The sequence below is a fragment of the Lepisosteus oculatus genome, chromosome 15 (assembly GCF_040954835.1).
Source record: "Lepisosteus oculatus isolate fLepOcu1 chromosome 15, fLepOcu1.hap2, whole genome shotgun sequence".
Classification (NCBI taxonomy): domain Eukaryota; kingdom Metazoa; phylum Chordata; class Actinopteri; order Semionotiformes; family Lepisosteidae; genus Lepisosteus; species Lepisosteus oculatus.
In genome coordinates this window covers 4,874,976-4,891,687 of record NC_090710.1, presented here as the reverse complement: position 1 = coordinate 4,891,687, position 16,712 = coordinate 4,874,976, and the positions used below count along the sequence as shown (strand labels likewise).

At 35.1% G+C, this 16,712-nt stretch overlaps 1 protein-coding gene across 3 annotated transcripts; it reads left to right on the top strand.

Moving 5' to 3' along the window:
- The first annotated feature begins 2,939 nt into the window (after positions 1 to 2,939).
- Positions 2,940 to 16,434, top strand: p2ry8 (P2Y receptor family member 8). 3 transcript variants are annotated; one of them, XM_015363350.2, is made up of 2 exons: positions 2,940 to 3,198; positions 13,222 to 16,434. In XM_015363350.2, exon 2 carries the CDS (start codon positions 13,245 to 13,247, stop codon positions 14,250 to 14,252), a length of 1,008 nt encoding a protein of 335 aa, XP_015218836.2. In that variant the 5' UTR covers positions 2,940 to 3,198; positions 13,222 to 13,244; the 3' UTR covers positions 14,253 to 16,434. The 3 variants fall into 3 exon arrangements, with proteins under 3 accessions (XP_015218836.2, XP_015218837.2, XP_069035187.1); XM_015363351.2 differs by lacking the exon at positions 2,940 to 3,198 and adding an exon at positions 3,728 to 3,804; XM_069179086.1 differs by lacking the exon at positions 2,940 to 3,198 and adding an exon at positions 11,676 to 11,757.
- Positions 16,435 to 16,712: the final 278 nt, after the last annotated feature.

Genomic DNA, 16,712 nt, shown 5'->3' with positions numbered 1-16,712 from the left:
TTTCTCTGTTTATGTATTTGCACAGTTTTTGACACTTTTGCACTGGCACCATACTGTTGTTCACACTGTTATTGTTATTGTATTATTGTCCATTGTCTGCTGTTCTTTTGATATACTGAACCTGAGAGACTAATGAGAAACACTTTTCACTATACTATGCACCCACGTAAGTATAATGACAAATAAAGTTGAATAGTTTGTCACAGCACCAGTCAGGCTTGCTATTAGTTTCTTGGTCTTCTTCAATTGCTGATGGGATCCCTTTCCCCTCAACCTAGCTGCCACCAGCTTAGCATCCAAGCAAGAGCTACACCTCTATTCAAAACACAGAGCAAGGACATGGTTCCTAACCTTTTGGCTAGCTACCTGTGCTTCTCTCCTCCTGTAACCTGTAGACCCTGTAGACCCACTGCTTGTACAGTGCTCCCTAGGCAGTAGATAGACGTATCCCCCAGGATAGCCAACCGCAATCCATGCCTTCAACCACTTACCCTAACCAACACCGTTCTGTCCTTCACAACTCAGAGACCCTCTACTACCAAACAAAACAGGGAGGTGACCACGAAACTTTCTCTTCAAAAAACAACCCAATACAATGCCATAAAAATAGCTTTTTAATGTGCTCTTCGGGCTTCTTTTCTGCATCAGATTTAAATATTTTCCATCTCTTCAAAGCACTTTTAGCACTGGTCTACATCTCATGACTTGCAGGACTGCTGTGGATTTACCTTGCCATCTCTGTTCAAATTCACTTACTCAAGCTAGTTAACATCTTTTGTCTTCAGCTGTTGAAGATTTAAATAGACCTAGAAAAACTAAGGGATTCTCACCAGTCCTTAAGGACTGGTGTTGTGTAGGATCATATACTACAGATTTTCCAGCTCAACCAGCTGGTTATTGGCTTAAACAGACCAATGTAACAGCTTCATTCAGCTCTACAGGGGCAGCTCTTTTAAAGAGACCAAAATTGGAAACCCCTGGCATAGTATGATTTTATGACTTAAAGCCCATGGAATTAAACACATGTAGTATGCCTTTTTACTAGAGGGGTGCCAGAAAGATAATATTCATACCATTCATCAATTTTCTAATTGTCTGAGGGCACACCTGGTGGTTGGTCACCTGGGGAAAAGAAGCAAGAAGTCTTGTTTCACTGTGGTACTGAGGGAGAAATTGCTTACTTTAATTCCAGACAAAATTTTATGAAGAGAAAACAAGTTATGGTTATGGGGTTATTGTTTACAGGTTATGGTCATGAACTGATTATGGTTTTCCCTTAGAACCCGGTGAAGCTCAGGTTGAAGCTGAAGGCTGGGAATCCAGTGACTCTAGGTGCAACAAAGCTCCGGGATAATAGAAGAAAATATCTGGCTGCAGATCAGTTAAAACCTCACAGTTCAAACCTGTCTGGCTTGGAAACAGCAAGATTCAGGTGGATGAATGGCAGGGGTAAACACTCTGCCTCATGGACTCTGTTTTGAATGCACTTCCTCTTACGTTCCAGTTGTTTCCTCTGGTTCGTGTTTCACTGTTGAGTCAGTCCAGTGGGCTGACTTTGATAATGCCCTCAAGGATGTTGAATACTTGAATTTATTCCAATCAGATTCTTCCCAGTTCAAGCCTATGAAGAACCTGTCACTGCAGGGCATTTGTTTAAGCTAATGAATGTATCTGTTTGCTCTTCTCTGGACAATTTCCAGAGTAGCGGTATCTTTTTGTAAAATGTGGTGACCATACCTGTACACATTATTGTAAATGAAGTTATTCTTAAGAAATTTTTCTCACCAGTGCATGGTATAACTTTGACATTCCTTCATTTCAGTTCTGTAAATTTTATCTAGTTATCCTAATGTTTTTTGCCTTTTTTGGCCATTAGTGCACATTGTTTGGAAGATGAAAACAAATGCAAACGTAAACAATGCTTTTCATGAGAAGCTTCTTGAAAGTCAATATTTCCCATCTAATTTCGAAAAGAAGTTTATTTTTTACTACCAGCAAGTAACATTCTGTACTTACCTTAAAATCTTGTCCAGTCTTGCATGTCTTATTCTTTTAGAAATTTCTTTACAGCTTCTTCAGTGTTTGATCATTTTTTTTAATTAGCTGTCCTTTGTTAACTTAACTAGTTTACTAACTAGTAATCTAGGATATTGATACAAGTAACAGTAGTCCTAATACAGATACAGATGGCACTCCACTAGTGACATTCCTCCAATACAAACATTCACTCCTTATCCATTCTCTCTCTCTTATCAGACTATATGGAATGGAAGAGTTAAGAGTTAAGGTTTTATTCTCTGTTCCCACTCCCCTCCCGCCGGTTCCGACCAGGTTCCTGTTTTTAATCTCCTGTTTTGGATGGATCGCCTGGTAATGGACTCATTTTTGGATTCTCCGTTTGGACTTCTTCCAGGATTGTATGCCTCGTTCACACCTTCCCCGTACACCAGTGCACCAAGGACATGCCCCCCGTCTCCATTCCCATCTCCTGCATGACTTTCACCCCAGTGTTTCCTCACTACTCCGGATTGTGTTGTCTGAATAGGGACCGGAAAGAACTGTTCGTTACATTAAATGAGTTGAAACTTCAAGTATTTAAAGTTTGAGCCAAAAACTATACATCTAGATAATAATGATTTTCAGATAATGATTTAGCTTTGGGGGAACTGTAGTTTAGAGGTCTTGAAAGGGCCATCTCATCACTGGGCAACTCATTCTGAGATGACAGCTTTCAGACAACATGTCACCATTAAAGTACAGGGCCAGTATATTTCATCAAAGATAAAGTCACAACATGGTCAAGATGTGTACTTTACACATCATTCAGCTTACTTTCCCTATATTAACAAGTTAAGAGAAATAGAGGAAGTTTTTTTTCAGAAAGCATGCGTGATGAACTCATGTCTATGTATCCAGTAGAGAAAACAGGGTTCTAGCTTTATTTCCAGGTTTTGTTTCACAGCAGAGCTCTTGTGCTAGAGCCCTGTAGCATTCTTTTTTTAATTTTTCTGTGAAAGCAATACTGGAATGAGTTAACGAAAATATTCACATGAGAGCATGGTTTTTTATGAAGTCCTTCCCCCTGCCAACGGTTAAACCTCAGAAATTGTGTTCATTTCCTGATTTACTTCTACTCAACCTATGACACCCTGGCATGCTGTTTTTTGCTTACTTTTCAGTGCACATGGTTCCCTGCACGTAAGTGATTGTATTATTCTTTCTTTTATGCCTGTATATTTGTGCAGAGAAATGGCACAACGTTGTCCTCAACTCAGTGTGCTGCTAGGAGCTTTCACTGGTTTAGAATTTCAAGATGAAATTATCCCAGTTAAAAATGTGTATCTGTTTTGTGGGTTGTTTTGTGTATTGTGATAAGAGCATGGTAGATGGATGAGTCCATCTTAGTTTTTGCAGTGCTAAACAAACAAATAGTTGATTGAATCATCTGAGTGTATAAAACGTTTCAAATATCGCATGCAAACACCTGTCTGTTACATGTGCCTTTTGTAATATTGTTTGGTGTCTCAACATAATTTCAACAAGTTCACATTATCTGTAGTGTAGATTGTGCTGTGAATGGGATTTGTTTGCTTCAGATTGACTGCAGACAGAGTAAAATATAGAATTTTGAATTTATTAAACATATCCTCTGAAGAGCACGTGCACAGAAAGGAAGCAAGGTGTTTGTGTTTTGCTGATTATTCATATGAGTTTGTGACAAGAGGCTATTTTGCCCATCTAGCTGCTTTGGCTTTTGATAGTCAATTGATCACCGGAACTCATCCAGTCGTTCACTGAAAGAAGGTAGGATACAACATCAACAACATGCTGGGCAGTTTGTTCAATATTGTCTCATTCCATCTCACAATCTTTTATGTTGCATGTTCTCTGTTAGCTTTCTGTGTTCAAGATCAAAGATATTCTGCTCTTCTAGGATGTTCTTTAAAACCCAGAATGTATCTATCCACTATCTTCTGAACAGATTCCAGAGCAGCAATATCTTATTGGCAGCCTGGAGACCAAAATCGTATGCAGTATTTTTAATGAGGTCTTTCTAGTGCACTGTACAGTATTAACATAACATCCCTTTGACCTCTGTGTTTTTAAGCATCTTGTTTGCTAATTTGTTTTTTGTTGTTTTTCACCACATTAAATGCAAATTCTGTGTAAAAGTGTAAATGATGTGTCAACATACAGTAAAAACCTGTCTTTTTCATAAGCAGCCTCTTCAAGTTCAGTGTTTCCCATTTTGTGTCTATGGTTTATTTTAACTGCTTACACTTAATACTTTACATCTGTCTACATTAAACCTGACAGAATTATTTGCCTAGTCATGAAAATTATCTATATGTTTTTTGTAATTTAATGGGTTGCTTCAATAGTGTTAACTGCGTGAATGAAGAGCACATTGAAATAAAATCAAACAGATTGTTTCTAGGTAAATACAGTAGTTACAAAATGCACTTAACAATCCTGAGTATAAGCCATCAAGCCACTTTGAACCAGACTGCTGTGGCATTACAAATTCTAAAAAAAAGAAGAAGATAATTTACCACATTGGCTAACTTTGTGTATCCCAAAGGTAAAGCAGTGAATGTGTAGAGCAATAGTTTCGTGCCACGCGATAACCACAGAAGTAGTACTTCAATGATGTTATCTTCGCGCACATTCAGGAAGACACAGATGGTTGTGAGAAACTGCTTGTGTGAAAAAGAATGGCCCCCTTTTCAGATCAACATTGTGTATTTACATCTTTCAATAAATCTGAATATATGTGACACAAACCTCCAGTTTTAATGCAGTGAATGATATTAGCGGTGTTGCAGGTAAATATTTGGTTTATATTGGTCTCTTTTACCATTGAAAAAAATATAAGAATTAAACATTATCTTGCAGTACCCTCACCATCTCATTGTATTTGGTTATTTTTTGGTTAGCAAAAAAGTATGCATCTTTCTCATCAGCTTTTTTTTTCTCAAAATCTGTTTCCCCTAAACTCTGTGTTGTGGACAAAAATATTCAGGTGGAGACAGGTTTATTATTTCTGGTCAGATAAAGTGAAATATGAACCTTGTAAAAATGTGAAAGGTAAATGAAAATTTGACAATTGATCCTCTTAGGAGCGGAATGTAAATTGCAGTTAATAAGAGAGGTTAATTGTAGATGCTTTATGAGCTTTTATATCTTTTTATGGCCTATGATAGTTATCTGAGGAGGTATATTTGTGGTTTGTTATTCATAAATCACCTTTTAAACATTCCAGAGGACTTTTCTGCTTTAAACCCAGTGCAGGAGGACACCCACATAAACATAAGGCAAATATGCATCTTGACATCAAGTTGTTCATTATCTGAAATGACAATGGAAAGTGAATCTCACAGAGAGCTGCATCCTGTTTTTATCTTAAGTACAGATGAATGTTTCCACACTGATTTCTCCTGACATCATCAATAGTAGTAGTAGTATAATCAATATAACATCACATGCATCAGATATCAGAAAGTATAGTATACTGTATACAGTATATGGCTCACCAAAGTTTGATGATCACCATCTTCATTAGCAACAAAATAATAAAAAGTTGCACACTTCCTTATCCCTATACTTCTTTAGAACACCATAATTCTCATACTTTAAATTTCTACTGAGCACAGTATCAATATTGACAAGAACTGTTCTATTTCCTTAAAGGAATTAATATCCTGTGCTGTTCATATGCCTTATCATATTCTGGCTCAGATCATAATGATTAAGTAATATTTTTTTAAGTCAAAAAGATCAGGAAAAATCATGGTGCAGTAAGATTAATTGTTATTCTTTAAACTTACTTTTCACCTTGTAGGACCGGTGAAATGTGTCACAGTTAATACAAACAGTAGGGTGTATGAAGAGAGAGAAGGGGATGTTTTAAATGTGATGAGCTATACTACTCTAGTGTGGTCTTTTTAGTTTTTGATGATTCATACAGTATTTAAACATGACACAATTTTTTTTTTGATTGATGTGATTATAACATTCAATGAACAGTGTTAAATGAACAAATGGTATGTGGCACAAATGACACCAATATGAAGTTGGAGAGACATAGTATTAAAACCGAAAGATGTATGATCTTCCTTTTTCGTGATTGATCCAAGGATCTCTTCAAGATCCAGTAAAATCTAAAAAGAAACAGCTTGTTATGCTGGTCTGAACAAGCCACATTCATAGGGTAACTGGAAAAACACATCTGGCCCTTTTAGAAAGTAACTTAGAAGATATAATTTATAAGAGCAATAGATTGGATGGAAGTACTGTAGGTGGTAGTGTATTGACTGTAGAAAACTCCTTAGAGTAGATTTATTGTCTTCTGCAATGCAAATGCACAACGCAAACATATAAAAACAATTCTTCAGCTATGACAGCCCAGCATCAATTAGGTGGAAAATATAGCTGCAAGAATGAACAATACGTGCAACAGAGGTGAATTTTCAAGCTTAAAGGAATTCATTATTGCAGATCAAAGTGTCTATTTAGACATTTTTTCTTCAAAGTCATAGACAAATGCTGCTCACTTCCTGTTTTCTATATTTTCATCTATTTTTGTGACATACATTGTACGTATTGATGGCAAAATCATTTCGGTTTCTCTGTTTCAAGCACAAAAAACATAAGACATAGAGTACACTCTCTACTTGGACTTCAAATCTGTATTAATAATAGGGCATCAAGAAATCTGAATAAAGGAAAATTGCAGTATACAAACCATAGACTTCAAATGTCTGTAGTGTTTTTAAGAAACTTTTAATTGTTCTAATTAAGGTGAATCTGTTTCTTTTTCCAAAAACTTTTTCAGTGTGTATTCCAGGGAAACAAACTCTTTCATATGTTACTGTAGATCAACGTTTCCATTTATACATTAAATCAGTATTTTAAGGGGTCTTCAGTCATACATGATTAGTATTAATTTAGCTTCTTGTAGAATAACACAATTCCCTTAAAATGTGTCAAGGTAGAGTGAATAAAAGTAATGGGCAATGCACTTCAGCATAATATTTGTGCCTGTTTCATAACAGATATTGGAAGATTTTATTAAATATAAAATAAAATGTTTTTGCCTGCTTTGTACAGATTTCTGATTTGCTTACAGAGTATCAGTTTTGATGCATCAGATGTTTACAAACCATACAAAACCCATTTATACATGAAACAATGCAACTTAATTAAGCAAAAGTCTTGTAAAGTAGCAATGTTTTTTATTTGGTCTTTTCTTTGAAAATAATGTATTGATGATGTGGCTGCACTAATGTTATCAGATATTGTAGGGTAATGTCTTTTGCTCCCCTTAAAGAAGTACATCATTTGTAAATGTGTGTTAAACCACAGCATGAAAAGTACTACACAGATATGTCATATTTTTGAGGGAGGGAAATTATATTGTTTTTTTTTAATTTATATGATTTTAATATACAATAAGCAGTGTATAAATAACCCACAATGACATATGACTTTATCCTTTTAGATGTCTGAAATTAATTTTAAATCAAGATTTTCACAGCAGACATTTCAGTACCATTTTTTTTATTCATGTCTGAATAATTCCTTAATTAAAAGCATCAGCACCTCCAAAAATGTGGTCATTGACACTCTTAAATAGTTTGGAGACACGTCTCAGAACACAAAAATGAAATAAATTATTTTCGTCTGCTCTCCTCGGTCTTTGGGAGAAAAGAGTCAGTCTTTGTCAAAATTAAGAACATGTTGTATAAAAAAGAATTATGTAAAAACTAAGTGGAATTCCTAACTGTACAATACTAATGATATTTTATATTTTGCAGAACATGTGTGCCGTGTGATTATAAAACTCTAATTTGAACACATCACCATAACAATAGTTAAATAATAATTAGTTAAAGAAAGTTGGTAATAAGTTGTACTGTACCTGTTTAGAGCAACCAGCATGATGTTCTTGTGATTCTTGTGATGTTCTTGTGATTAAAACTAGAATAATATTTGTAATCAAACAGACAACTGTGACATATAGAATTGATCTAAAATATGTCATGTACATGGTACTCATATGTAAAAATACCTGCAGCATGTATACATAATATATTTCTAGAAGCTTATTTCACCTAAAAAAAAAAGATTTAGATTTCTGAAAACATGTTTAACCATAATACCAGAGAAGTAGATCATACTTGTACAAAACTGGGCAAAAGTTATGTTCTCTTACAAACCTAATAATAATGCCTTCGATCTTGAATCATTTAGGTTTGTAATCTTTTTTGCATGGCTTTCTTAGTTGTTTAGTTCAGGTCCATTTAGATAATATACATGGTACCTAGTAAGCTGTCTTTTAGGTAACATTTTAATCTTTTCAGGAAATATAGTTTGACAAAATGTGTCTTATTTGTCAGCTGATAAAAATCTTTGCAGTTTAGAATCCATGTTGAGGTACCCATTGAAATAAATGCAAACAAATTAAAGTCCTGAAGGTGCAATAGTAGTGGTTTTGAACCAATTCTTATTATTAACTGATATTAATATTAACTGTTTGAGGCCTGGACTTTTTGTTTGGTTCAATTACACAGATACTGTTATCTACTAAAGTAGTTGTAGCTCAGCTAGGATGAAAACCCTAAGAATCAAATCTCTAGAGCTGCAGTTGCACTCCTCTGTCCTGTAAAAAAAAACATCCGCACAAAGGCCACCATTAACTACTCACCCCTATTTGGTAATCAGAAAAGATTCCAAGCCCATTCCGAAAGCAATTCTTCAAAAAAGTTCAATAATGATGTATTAGAAATGTTTAACCCTCTAACCGGTCTGAACACTAGAAACGATGTTTGTGTAGGTGCAGCATCGTCAGCTTAACTTATATACATGTTTTGTATTATTCTCTTCAGCTCAGCTTCCCCTCCTACAAAAGGAATCTTTACCCTTTCTGTGCCCAATGAGTTTAATGTGTAAGAAGTCAGCTTTGCATCACAGTTACTCAGAAAAGCCGTGCTTTATTCTCTTTTTTATATTTGTAATGGAAAACCCCTTATTGACACAGTCTATATTGTGGTGTGCAAAAATTAAAAAAGGTATTGAAAGTACACTGATTTACCATAAATCTTGATGCTTCTGAGTGGGAAGTTTTGTGAACTGGTACCTGTGTTGCTAAGTGATCAATGAGTCAGAACAGGGCAACCTTTGACACACTTTAAGGCTAATCCTTAGGATAGTGCTCTGACTATGCAAAGAAAAGAAACAAAGTACAGCACCTTGAAGTATGATTTATAAAAGAATTAACAATAGCTCTTGAATTTGTAAGAAGCAGCACAAATCAAACAAGTCCTGTCTCCAGAAATGTCAATCAGAAAACACAAATATCAGATGCATCTATATCTTTTCTTGATTGCTTTCCTGCTATTTACTGTAGTTGTAAGGGATCTGATTTACATTGAACAAGAAACAAAACATACACACCTTTGATTTGCTTTTCCTTTAAAGATTGAAAAGAAAAGTGTGAGAAATTATTCTCATGAACGTTGTGCTTTCTTTCTTGTTTTTGCTGATATTTATACAAGGCGATGATTATACCAAAGGAGCTTCATGTCGCCGACGGCAAAGTTAAAACTTATTTTTGGTGCTGATGTAAGAAATTGGGGACTTTTCTTTCTTTCTCCCCCACCTCCAACCCAGTATTTCCTGTCTAGTCCTTAAAGCATGAATGTCTTTTTTATATCAGTGGTGTCATCTGAAGGAGAAATTACTGCATACAGTATAAAATTCAACTGCAAAAGGAAGACATGTTCAGGTTCTGCTTCAGCAGCTGGCATATGTTGCATTGAAAACCCCTTTCATCCCATCAACACATCTGAACTTGCTTCATTACATAGTTTAAAACTAACCAATGTCAATCCCTTAACATAACCAAATGTTGTAATGTAAACCAATAATTGTTAAGGTGTCCTTTTTTGTCATTCTTAGACAGGTCAGTGAATTCAAAAGCAAAATTGTTTTACGGAACTCAATTATGACTGAGAGTTTGCTGCGTTCGTGTAAGATGAATTCAAATTACTAGCATGTAAAGTTTAGATATCCATCAGAAACTATGGACATCTGTGCAAGGTAATAAGATGTGTAAATTATATACCTGCATCAAATCTCTTAAGATTGTGTTTTTCATTTTTACGACTTTTTGCTTCCTGTTTAAAAACTGATACAGATACAGAAAGCATCTGATAACTGATACCACACACATTGCTATTTTGAAATCTTTATGTTTTACAGAGAGAAATTGGATGATCTCCTACCTTTAATTCTGTCTTTTTAAAATGTTATTGAACTAAAGGAAAGATATGTGGATAAACAAGTCTGTGATCTTTTATACTCCCAAAGCTAACTCCTTTTCAAAGGAGTTTGTTTAATCAAATTACAACTGTGAGCAGTTCAAGTGGATAATTGATGTACAGTATTTGTAAGATGTTGAAAATGGTGTTAATGTTGTTTCCTTCTAAGAAAGGGTTTGAATAATCTCTGAAAATTAGTGAATCCATGGATGTTTAAGTGCGATTTTCTGACTTCTAGATGGATTATAGCCATAATCTTAGTGATGGCATAACACTAAGTGCTACTCCTTCATTTAAACTAAACTCCTGCCAGAAATGTTTAAAATGACTAGTTTGTTTACTTTCTTTCACAGGTAGTTTATTTCTTAAACCTTGTGGTCTTCCATTGAAAAATCAGGTATTGGCTAACCACATTATCTTGCTCATGTATGGAAGGTCATGGCCAACAAGTAATTGTTGTGGGATAGACAATTGAATACATAAAGATAGGGCTCTGTCTATTGAAAAACCCCAGAACATTCTAAAAAAAAACCTTGCGCCAAACATGTCATGCACTAAAATGTTGTTGTGATTAAAGCATTATGATAAATAGTGGTTTCTTCAAAATAGGCTGTAGTAAATAATCCATATAAAAATGCCTGTGTGACTTAAACAACCACTTTAGAATAATGCCCTTTATGCATCTTTTCCATCGCATAAACCTTGAAGCATTAAAATGAGAAAATAAAACAAATCTTAAGAATAATTCAGTCAAATCCACATATTTATTTAGCAAATTAACGTTTATCATATTCTAGCTGTTATTGGAAAATATTCCACCTTTCTCTTCCTTTATTTCTTTGCTCCCAGACATATGTTGTTAGTGCCTAACTCGCTTACATGTATACCTCGAATACAAATTTGGCATTTCGTGCTGCAGCAGTATAAACTATGTTTTTATTTAATTGAGAGCATTTTCTTTTTATGTACATACAGTATCTGTAAGAGTGAAATGCCGGGGGAGGTAGGGATTTTTGTTCACTGGTAAAAAGGCAGATGCACATTCATAATTGTACTGTTTTAAAACTTTCAATCTGAAAGCTTGGTCTTTATGGCCTCAGAGACATTGCTATACAGGGGTACATGAAATTTAACTAATGCTGAGATTCAGTTTCATATCTCTGGGGGATTCAGAAATGACTACTGCGAGCTTGAACTTCTGAAGGTTTTCTCTGAGTACCAAGAAAGCTCAATCAGGTTTGCAGAGATTGCCACGTATTAAAATGGACCAGATCACTACGCCCAGGTCTGTAGTGTTTTCTCAGCACAGATGCAGCAAAGGGTGGGGTGGTTTTGAGTTGCAAGGACTTCTCAGCTCAGAGTTCTCAAGAAGGTTGAGGATAACCACAACTACTGAGCACCTACATCACAGACATTGTACGCCTGCAGATTCAAGGTATACATTAAATCCTCCTTTGATAACGTTTGGCACATTGAGTATGAATCATCTTTCCATAAATAATACGTTTAACTCAAAATGCTCTTTCTAAATCAAGTGAAGGACTTTTATCTGTTAGACTGTTGTAGCAACTCAGATGAGATGTCAGTTGGAGGGTTGCAATAAGTAAGATTCAACAGGTGATAATATGATAATACTTGGAGGATTAAAAAGTTGTTTAAGAAGAATAAAGAGCGTCTGCAGGAAAAAAAAATCAAGTGCTAGTTTACTGAAAATAAGGTGCCCACATTGTTTTCGTCCATTGCTGTGCGGCGGTCCTTGCATTTGTGAAATTGTGGGCGAAGTAAAATAAAAGCCAGACTGTGTATTAAAATGACACTTTTTAACAACCATTTACTGACATATTTTGTTTCTCATCAGTGAAAAATAAATTGAATAAAACACAATCATTTTCAGCTTTATAGGATCTGCAGTTTCCTTCGTACAAATAAATGCTTCACTGACAACTATGCCCTTTTTTCAATTTGAATTAAAAGAACTCAAATCTTAAACATAAATGTCTAAATCAACGGTATTTTTTGTAAACTTCTATAATTTCTAGCGTAGTAAAATCGTTCGCAAAATGATGTTGCACCACATCTGTTTCTAACATGGGCAAAAACGCACACCTTTTACAGAACAAAGAGATTAACTGAAGTGTCACACAAACAATTGCACAATATTACCGGTTATTTAGGATTATGAGAAAATCAGACTGGGCCTTTGTATCTGTTTTTTTGTTTTGTTTTGTAAAAGACATTTGGGCTTAGTATGTTTATGGAACTTGACAATAATTTAAAAAATATCCATAAAATCTTCAGCTTCAAAGCTTCTAAGCAGAACTACCTACAGTAAACTGAAAAATAGCAAGTTTAAAAGATTGATGTTTTTATGACCTAGCAAACAAAATTGTATACATTTTATGCTGGAGTTTCTTAAGGCTCTTTTATTTTTTTTCACGCACTTGCTTACATATTTGTATGACTAAATTATGTGGTTAATTGACATTTCTTTCTTTCGTCTAGGAATTATTTTGACGTTAACGCTTTATTTTCTTTTTACTGTGATACTTTCTGTTTGCTTTCTTCTTTTATATAAATGCCATATGTAAGGAATGACTGATTAACACTTAAACGTTCTTTGATTCTGATACAAGGTGCCCAACACTGCAACTGACAATTATTCCTGGCATCACAGTTGGAAAAATTCCCTTTTCCTCTGGAATGAGCAAACATTCAACAGAAAAATTGTAGTTTTGTATAGCTCCCATGTTGATTTAGTTTTTTTTTTAGAAAATCAAAAAGAGTACAGTTTTTAATTTTGGCACAATTATGTTTTTTTACTTCTCATCACGGTGAAAACAATGTTGGGATTGTTGTGTCCATGTTAATTCTTACCTGTCTCTTTCCTGTCTGGTTTCAGATCATCTGTGAACTTACCTCACCATGGTCTGGAATACAACTCAGCTTGATAATGAGACCCTGGAGATGTTCAGGAACACAGTGGTCAGAAATACCCTCTCTATTGTCTACTGCATCGTTATTTTGATCAGCCTTCCAGGCAATGGCCTTTCTCTCTGGCTCCTGCTCTTCCGCACGCATTCCAAGACTCCCACCATCATTTACATGATCAACCTCACTATCACTGACCTGGCCATATGCTTGTTCCTGCCTTTCCACATCAACTACCATCTCAATGGGTACAACTGGGTCTTTGGTGATGAGCTCTGCAGAGTTGTAACCATCATGTTCTACTCCAACATGTACTGCTCCATTTTGACAATGACTGCCATTAGCGTAGACCGCTGGATTGGAGTGCTGCGTCCAATATGGTACAAAAAGGTCATGAAAAAAAAGTATGCGGCGATGGTGTGTCTGGGAATGTGGGCAACCATTTTGATGGTTATGTATCCATTGGAGAGCACTGACTTAACCTATAAAGTGCAGGAGCTGAACATAACCACTTGCTTTGATGTCCTCAAAAAATCAATGCTCCCTTCTCTAGGACACTGGGCGGTCTTCCTGTTTACTTTGTTTGTTCTTCTTTTCTTGATTCCTTTCATTGTTACGGTGTGCTGCTACACTGGGATCATCTTCAGGCTCATGAAAAACAACAAAGGCACCGAGTTCCATAAAAAGAGAAGGGCGGTGCTTCTTACTATCACAGTGCTATTCGTTTTCACCACATGCTTTGCTCCCAATAATGTCATTTTGTTCGCCCACATGGTTCAAAGACTTTTCTTTGACAAGTCACTGTACACAGCCTACAAATTGACTCTGTCCCTTAGCTGCCTGAACAGCTGCCTGGATCCCTTCATCTATTATTTTGCTTCCAAAGAATTTAGGAGAAAGGTGAGGAAAGTTCTGGGATATAGCAACAACAGCAGTGACGTTCCTAAAGTTTTCTACAGAAAAGAGAGCATACTTTCAGCCCGAACACTCATGAGTACATGAGGATGCTGAGAGGAATGTTTTCTAGAAGAAACTGTTAGCATTTTGGACAAATTCAATATGCCGCATTACATTACAATAAGCAGCCTTTGAAGTAATTAGGCAAAAACTTTTGATATGTTGCTGTACAGATTAATGCTCAATTATCTGATTATCTAGATTTTTATTCCATCCGTTTCATTCCATTCATTCACTGCTGGCTTTTCTTACTCTTGCATTCCTCCCCAGTCAACAGCACGTCTGGCTGATAAGACCAATCGAGAGTCAATGTGTGAGAAAGAAGTGTGTGGAAATTGCTGTATTATTAGAAAAAGAAAAGGTTCCACGTTGGTGATCGTGAACTTCCATAAAAAGGGCTTTTTCGGATAGCATTTACCGAACTGCAATAACACAGTAGCAATAAAAAATATAGATCATTCATTTTGTAACTGAAGCACCCACATGTAGGAAAAATTTCATTGGTTAGGGACAAGCTTACACTTACCTTGTATTCTGTAGCAAAATATTTATTCGTAATGTTTGCCAAATTTAGGAAGATAGAAAGGTTTTGGTATCTGAGTTTAAAGGGGTTTGTGTTGGTACTTGTCTCCTTAACTAACCTGAGATCAGAAGCTCCAGTAACGGATTAAGCAAGTAATCTTTTTGGGGGAAATGTCTTCTTCGCCGGCCTTTGCTCCACTATTCACAGCCGATGATTCATTTTTCGACTGTCTGCCTACATCAAAAAGAGACAATATTTTATGTTACAGAATGTTTCATGCAAGAATATGGAAATCTTGAAATTAGCTTGTTTCATTGTCATGTCCTTTTTGTGGCTAACTGGTAAAATAACACGTTATTTCTCCACTTGATCTCCACACTGGACTTAAGGGAGTGTTTAAATATTGTTTTGAGTACTGGAAACTGTTTTGAATGATGGCATATAACACATAACTATGTAAAGATTGTTAAGGTAATGGAATAACTTCATATTTCAGTGAAATATTTCAGCAGAATGTAAAGATGGTGTTACAATGTGAATTACCATATCAAAGTTCCATAGATTAGGTTACAGAGTTTTTCACCATCAAATATTTTAAAAAAATAAAATCCGCCTCAGATCTTTTGTGAGAAAACGTAAATTCTGTGAGTATTCTTACTTAAATAAATACTGTATTTAAATTGCACATTGGGGATTCTGAAGCCTACATTAAACTGATTGTATATTTTGCAAAATTGCTTTATAGATATAGAAAATAATTTTTCTACATATTAAATGTATATTTAATAATCTAGTATAAAATAATACCCTAAATGTTATGTTCTGAACAAAACTGAACAAAACTGTTAGAAAACAAATTTCTGTCATCGTCTCAGATTTGTAACACTTTCACTCTAGTGGCATTAAAAGCTCATGCATCAATCTGGCTTTAAGAAAAAAATGCTCCTTCACCAGAACCACATAGCTCCTGTACTTGTCAGTGCAATGTCACTTGAATGTATGAATATTTCATGTTTCACAACAGATACCTGACCTAAAATGGTTTAAAATCCGATACCAGTCATCAGTCACATTGGTATCTGTTCTATAATTGAATTTAAAATCCTATTGCACATTTGAACCTTTTTTCTTTAGCTGACTGTTTTCTCTCCAATGGAAAATAAAAACAAATGTTTTATATCCAGTATGTATGTTTATATATATACAGTATGTATGTTTTTGCACATGTAGCTCAAAGAAAATGTCTGTATCACCATAAGCATATCAGGTTATGTTGTTTTATTTGTAAGCAATTTGTAAACAATTCTACTGTCATAGAATATCATTGTTCAATGCATTTATTTTAAGCTTAGCATGGCTCAAAATTAATAATAAAGCTTTGCTCATTGTGCTCTACAGTATTTTAACCTGTAGCATTAAATGCTTAATTCAGGGAATCAATTTTGTTAATTTTGTTTTTTAAATTAAGCAATGATATATTTTATATAAATACAACTTGATGAATTGTATATCTTATAAAAAGGTGTGCTCAGGCATTATCACTTAGATAGTTTGCAGCTTTACAGACTGATCCAAAATGCTGTGAGATGACAGTTTGATTTCTGCTGCTTCTCCACTTTTACAGCAAAACAGGATGTAAAAAGTGTTCTTACTTACTGTATGCCGGGCCCTTACTCAGTTCCTTTGAATAAACCTTCAAACCAATGCTGACTTTGAGTATTCCATTTTCTCCCTGGTCAGGTTTGTAACCCAGTAACAAACTTCTCATGTCCCCTCAACTTGTCCTTTTAAAGAGGGAACATGTAACAATTTGCTGTCTTTAAATGGTGTGTTAAACAACATGAGGTAAAATCTAATATTCTGTGTCAATATTCCTGTATCAGCTGTGTGCTCTTTTGTTTTTAATAATAGAAAAATGTAGAGGAAATTAAAAGCACAGAGAATGTGAATTTTGTGTAGCATGTAATGATTTAGGAAACTTT

Bases quoted from the DNA above. Each gene is read 5' to 3' on its own strand.
- p2ry8 (XM_015363350.2), top strand. From the start codon at position 13,245: ATGGTCTGGAATACAACTCAGCTTGATAATGAGACCCTGGAGATGTTC.